We start from the raw sequence: 6,001 nt of genomic DNA, 5'->3' as shown, positions 1-6,001 counted from the left end.
CGCTTCTTAGTCCGGCTGAGCAACAGCTGCTTCCATTGGCTACGAGTGTAACTTGACCTCTCCGTCCCTCCCACTATCAGCGCGGCCGTAATTACGTCATCAAGCGTTTGCCCCAGCGCCGGGGACCAATACGAGTTTCCCTTGCTGGGAGGCGGCAGGGGCCGGAGAGGAGACATCATGGTGAGTGCAGTTCTCTTGGATTTGCGCGGACTGAATCCCTTGTGTTGCATCGGGAGGCTGACCGTTGTGCGCGCGGCTCTCCCGCCGGAATTCACCCTCCTTGTGTGCACTCGGGGCAGACTGTGGCCTAAGCCGTGTGACACAATGCCTCGCCAGGGGCGGTCTCGAGGCTGCGGTGGGACTACAAGTCCCAGGATGCTTTGATTATTCATAGGGTAACGTGTTGTGCTCAGAAGCTCTGTCCCCTCTCTGGGCTGTAGCATCACTTATAGCTATTAGCTTCTGATCCCATCAGTAAGAAAGATCACGGCTTGCTGTCAATGAATGGAAACCTTCTTGTCATCCAGAGTACAAGCACCAGTGCAGACCCAACACGTCTCACAGCTGAGGGTTTGATGCAGTGTGTCCCCTCTGGATGTTGATCTGTGGATTGTCCAGAATGGAAGCAATGCTCGCTGTGCATCTTTTCAGGCTCTGGATATAGACCGGAAGGTTTCCCTTTTACTGATGGCAAGAAGAGATCGTGAAATAAACTAAATTTGTGAGAGACGCCCTGTTTCATTTTCCTGTAAAAGAGGTTGGGGGCCCCCCCTCAATTTCCCATTTCCGTATGACCGCAGCGACGAGGCATTTAAAGGTGTGTGCCCCCTTTCTCCCCCCCCCCCCCCCCCCATTTCCGTATGACCGCAGAGACAAGGCGTTTAAGGGTACTTTCACACTTTGCGTTTTTCTTTTCCGGCATAGAGTTCTGTCACAGGGGCTCTATACCGGAAAAGAACTGATCAGGCATGTCCCCATGCATTCTGAATGGAGAGCAATCCGTTCAGGATGTCTTCAGTTCAGTCTTTTTGACTGATCAGGCAAAAGAGAAAACCATAGCATGCTACGGTTTTATCTCTGGCGAAAAAAAACCTGAAGACTTGCCTGAATGCCGGATCCGGCATTTTTTTCCATAGGAATGTATTAGTGCCGGATCCGGCATTCAAGATGCCGGATCCGGCCTTCCGGTCTGCGCATGCGCAGACCTTTAAAAATGAGAAGTAAAAACTGATCCGTTTTGCCTGATGACACTGGAAAAACGGATCCGGTATTGCAATGCATTTTTCTGACTGATCAGGCATTTTTCAGACTGATCAGGATCCTGATCAGTCTGAAAAATGCCTGATCAGTCAGAAAAAATGACATCCGTTTGCATACAGTTTGCCTGATCAGGCAGTCAGTTCAGGCAATGGAACTGCCTGCCGGAATCAAACAACGCAAGTGTGAAAGTACCCTGAATGTAGTGGCGGCCGTGCACCCACATGCTCCGTTCAGATACTGACCGAAACCGAGCTTGGTTGTTGAGGTAAACACAGACAAGCCAGTTGAGTGAGAAAGTGGCGGTGTGAGGTCCCGTTCTGACCTCCCCTCCTCTGACAGGGTGGCGACGCATTATAATGATTTATAAGGGCCTCATGCACACGGCTGTAGTTTTGGTCTGCATCCGAGCTGTGTTTCAGCTGTTCGTGACCTTCTCTCCGCTTTTCCTAGGCCATGTGATGTCACGCTCATCGGTCACATGGCCTAGGCGCAGCTCAGTCCTGTTTAATGGGGTATTCCCATCACAGTGATCTCTGTTTAATCTGTTAATGATTTGACAGTGATCATTTTTGTAAATACATTTAATTACCCAATTCCCACCCTTTTGGAGAAAATAAGTCTCCTCTTACTTGATTGTTGTCTTTCGTCTCCCCTGGTTACGGCCACCTCTCCTGTCGAATCCCGCCGCGCCTGCGCAGAAGACTGAAGGTTTTCTCCCGGCCAGGCCGCACAATTTCCTGAACGCGCATGCGCCATGATGACTTCTTCCTGGCCAGTATAGTACAGAGCCGCGAACGCGCATGCCGGCTCTGTACTATACAGGCAAGGAATAAGTCACCATGGTGCATGTGCGGCGGCATGCGCGTTCAGGACATTGCCCGGCCGGGAGAAAATCTTCAGTCTTCTGCGCAAGCGCTGCTCAGCCGGGAGAAGACTTTAATCAAGCCCAGCTGAATCCAGGTAGTGGACGTCACGCTCGACAAAGGTAAGTATGAAAAGTGAAGATGGGAATACCCCTTTAAGTGAATACAAGCACAGCCACTATACAATGGACGGCGCTGTGCTTTGTGAGCTGAGAAGGCAGTGGCGCCAGTGCCTTCTCAACTGATCAGCTTCTGATTCCCACCGTTCAGATACTGACGACCTATCCAGTTCAAAAATCTCGTAAAACAGTTCCTGGCGTCCTGCAGGTGACGCACTAGGTCACAAACATACCTTTTTCCACCTCTTTGTTCAATAGCTAATTACTTGGGCTAAGAAAATGAACAGTATGCCAATTAGGAGTCCAAGAGGAAGTCGCCGGGCACTCCCAGCGACTTTGAGCCTTGCTCCTCCCCTTTGTACATTCTCTCTTTCCTTCAGCCCTTTACGCCAGCAGGGTCTCGTAACGCCAGCATGGTCTCGTATGTCCCCATGCTCTCCAGTGCACTCAGCTAGCTTGATAAAGGGCACTAGACACAGGCACATTGCAACATTATGTAACAAATGCATACTGTGGCAGATGGAAAAGATTCTAACATTCATTGCCCCTAATGCCACAAGTCCAGTCCTCTTTCTGTAAGACGCTTTGGAATTCTAACTCTGCAGCAGAAAGGGTTAACTCCAAATTACAAGAGTTTAATTAGATGGTGTTTGGTACATCTAGACAGGGGTTTTTCGGGTCATTCTTCCAGGAAAAAGTGCTCCATATTCAAGTTCCATGGGTTGCGTTAGTTTACAACAGCCTTCAAGTCATTTCGTAAGGTCTTTGCTTTGACCCGGCCGTTCCAAATCATTGAAATCTTTTCCCTTTAACCCCTCCAGTATAGCTTTCCCGGTATGTTGCCCAGTTGGTACTGGAACCTCTGTCCCAGTCTCAAATCTCTGGCAGACAAAGGCTACTTTCACACTTGCGGCAGCGTGATCCGGCAAGCAGATCCTGATCAGTCAGGAAAATGCATTGAAATGCCGGATCCATCTTTCCGGTGTCATCCGGCAAAACGAATCCGGCATTTATTTATTTTTCACCTTTTTATTTTTTTTCATCTGCGCATGAACAGATCCGGCATTCAGACAAGTCTTCATTTTTTTTTTGCTGGAGATAAAAGCGTAGCATGCTGCGGTTTTATCTTTTGCCTGATCAGTCAAAGTGACTGAACTGAAGACATCCTGATGCATCCTGAACGGATTACTCTCTATTCAAAATGCATGGGGATATACCTGATCAGTTCTTTTCCGGCATTGATCCCTTTTAACAAAACTCAGTGCCGGAAAAGAAAAACGCTAGTGTGAAAGTACCCAAAAACGGGTTTTCCCTCAAGAATTGCCCTGAATTTACTGCCGTCCATCTTCACTTCAACCCTAGACCAACTTTCCTATCACTGCCAGTGAAGGCCCCCCCCCCCCCACAGCTGTACGCTGCCGCCACACTTCACTGTGGGACAGATGTTCTTTAGGTGATGGGAAGTGCTGGGCTTGTGCCACATATAGCATTTCCCGTGATGGAAGAAAATGGATGAAGTTTAGTTTTAGGATATGGTGACACTGGTTGAGGCCAGGATCGCACGGGCATCACAGTGTAGTTGTGATCCCATAGAACTGAGTAGGGCTGCAGCAAATGTGGCGTGTGTACTGCGACAAACACCTCCCCAAATCGCAAACAATCTAACTCAGTATTATTATTTATTTTTTTCAATTCAGGAGTTGCAGTCGCGGCACACGTGACTCCTGCTGCAACCCCTTTTATTTCTATGGGATCTGCGCTGCCCCTGCAATCCTTGCCAGTATGGATATACCCTTTGTCTTATCTGACCAGAAAACCTTATTCCATGTGTTTGCGGAGTCTGCCACGTGGTGTTTTCTTGTAAGCTCAAAGCTTGTTTTCTTATTTTTATTTCTCGCTCGTATCATTGGGGGACACGGCCGTGGGTAATAAAGGGGTTGTCCAGTTTCAGGAAAATCTCGAGCAGCAGAGAGGATCTACCTGCAATAAAGAAGTGATCATTACTTACCTGGCAGTTCCCGCGCTGCTGCTCTCGGTCTGGATTTAATGATCACTTGTTTATTGCAGGCTGATCCCCTGTTTTTGTCCAGTTTCCACCTGAAACCGGTCGACCCCCTCTCATTGGTTGGCCGAGACTTTATTTCTGAGCTGCATAGTAAAGGAGCGGATACATGTGCACTCGTGACTTTACGGTTTTTATTTAATTTTTCATTCCACTCTAAAGGTTTGGATTAGTTTGTCAGGTCTCTTACATAATGTCAGTTCAAATCCATTTTAGGTCAAGGTTGTGATGCAACAAAGTCGGAAAAACACCATCGTGGCATTTGGGGTTCACAAGACACTAAGCTACATGAATATGACATCAGTGCTTTTCGCCTATGTGTTTCTTAGTTTTTTCCTTTGCTTACTAACCATGACAATTCAGCTAAGTTAATATTAACCTATGGATATCTTTCAGGCATCAGGCGATGGTACAAATGGACCAAGTCAGCCGGGACTGTATCCGAATGGTTCTCGCATGATGAGGGCGCAGTTTGTACGTAATGTTTTATTGTATAGACTTCTTCCGTATGTTCTCATTTTCCATATTATGTTGCAGCTAAATATGAAACGCATCCATGATTTATAAAGCCCGTTATACCCTGTGTAGGGAATCTTCACTTGCTTCAGAAACAATCCAATCACATTTTTGTATTTGCATGTAGCGATTGCTACAAGTTTCTCCCATGTCAATATAATGAATCGGTTTGACGGCAGTGGCCCTCTCATGGTGCCTGGTTACATTTTTGTAGCAATCCTCGCTGATTTTTTATTTTTTTTGCCCATCCCATTTTGAATAGGATTTATATTAAATATCAAAAATAAAAAAACTTTTATGTACAATGTGCAGCAATGTTGTTGTTTTTTTGTCTGAAATGCTTGTATATTTTTTGGAATCATACTATTTTCTTTTGGGATTTTCTTTAAAATAGCTTTTAGGGGATCCTCCCAATTGTTTTTAAATTGTTCTTTTACTAGTGTTTTTTTTTTATTTTATTTTTTTTCCGTGTAATTGAATGCGCAGGTCAGTGCAATTTCAATTGCTCATACTGCTCACTTGAATAGGACGAGCAATTGTAATTACTCTGCGCCAACTCTACAAGTGAGACGACACGTAGGAAATTTTGAAGCAGAAGCAGTGGTCGTATGACTGCCACTACCTCTTAAAACAGCTGATCGATGGGATGTTGGGAGTCAAACCCCTGTCGATCTGATATTGATAACCTATCCCAAGGACAACCCCATGTAAAGCACATGAGTGGATGCCGTGCGTGGAATTCGCTGCGTGAAAGAGAACCAAGCCCCGCTCCGGACAGCAGAGACACAGAGCATTAACATGATTGATAATGCTCAGTGCCTCTCTGTGATCTTTTTACTACAAAATCACAGTAACAACTTTCTCACTGTGATTTTGTAGTAAAAAGATCACAGAGGGGCACGGAGCATTGTCAATCATGTTAATGCTCCGTGTCCCTGCTGTCCGGGACGGGGCTTGGCTCTCTTTCACACAGCGAATTCCACGCACGGCATCCGCTCGTCTGAAAAAGGTATCTGCCCAGTCTAATCGGACCCTGAGAATCACCGGCTTAACTTATTGCAACTGACCTTTGGTGTCTCTTGGCTTTCAGACCCCTATAATCATTTATTATTTTTATTTAGAGGGGAACCTAATTATAACATTTTAATTATGTTATTTTTATGTTTTTTTTTATGAATTAT

General features: G+C 46.1%; 1 protein-coding gene across 1 annotated transcript in view; it reads left to right on the top strand.

Moving 5' to 3' along the window:
- PRPF40A (pre-mRNA processing factor 40 homolog A) overlaps positions 1-6,001 on the top strand; it is a 38,610-nt gene that overhangs the window by 392 nt on the left and 32,217 nt on the right. Inside the window, exon 2 of the mRNA XM_044302803.1 lies at positions 4,701-4,778. Within this exon, the coding sequence (XP_044158738.1) occupies positions 4,701-4,778 (78 nt within the window). The remainder of the gene's footprint in view (positions 1-4,700; positions 4,779-6,001) is intronic.

Source organism: Bufo gargarizans, chromosome 8 (assembly GCF_014858855.1).
Source record: "Bufo gargarizans isolate SCDJY-AF-19 chromosome 8, ASM1485885v1, whole genome shotgun sequence".
In the NCBI taxonomy this organism is placed as follows: domain Eukaryota; kingdom Metazoa; phylum Chordata; class Amphibia; order Anura; family Bufonidae; genus Bufo; species Bufo gargarizans.
Note: the sequence above shows the minus strand (reverse complement) of the source record. Positions and strands in the feature narration are given on the sequence as shown.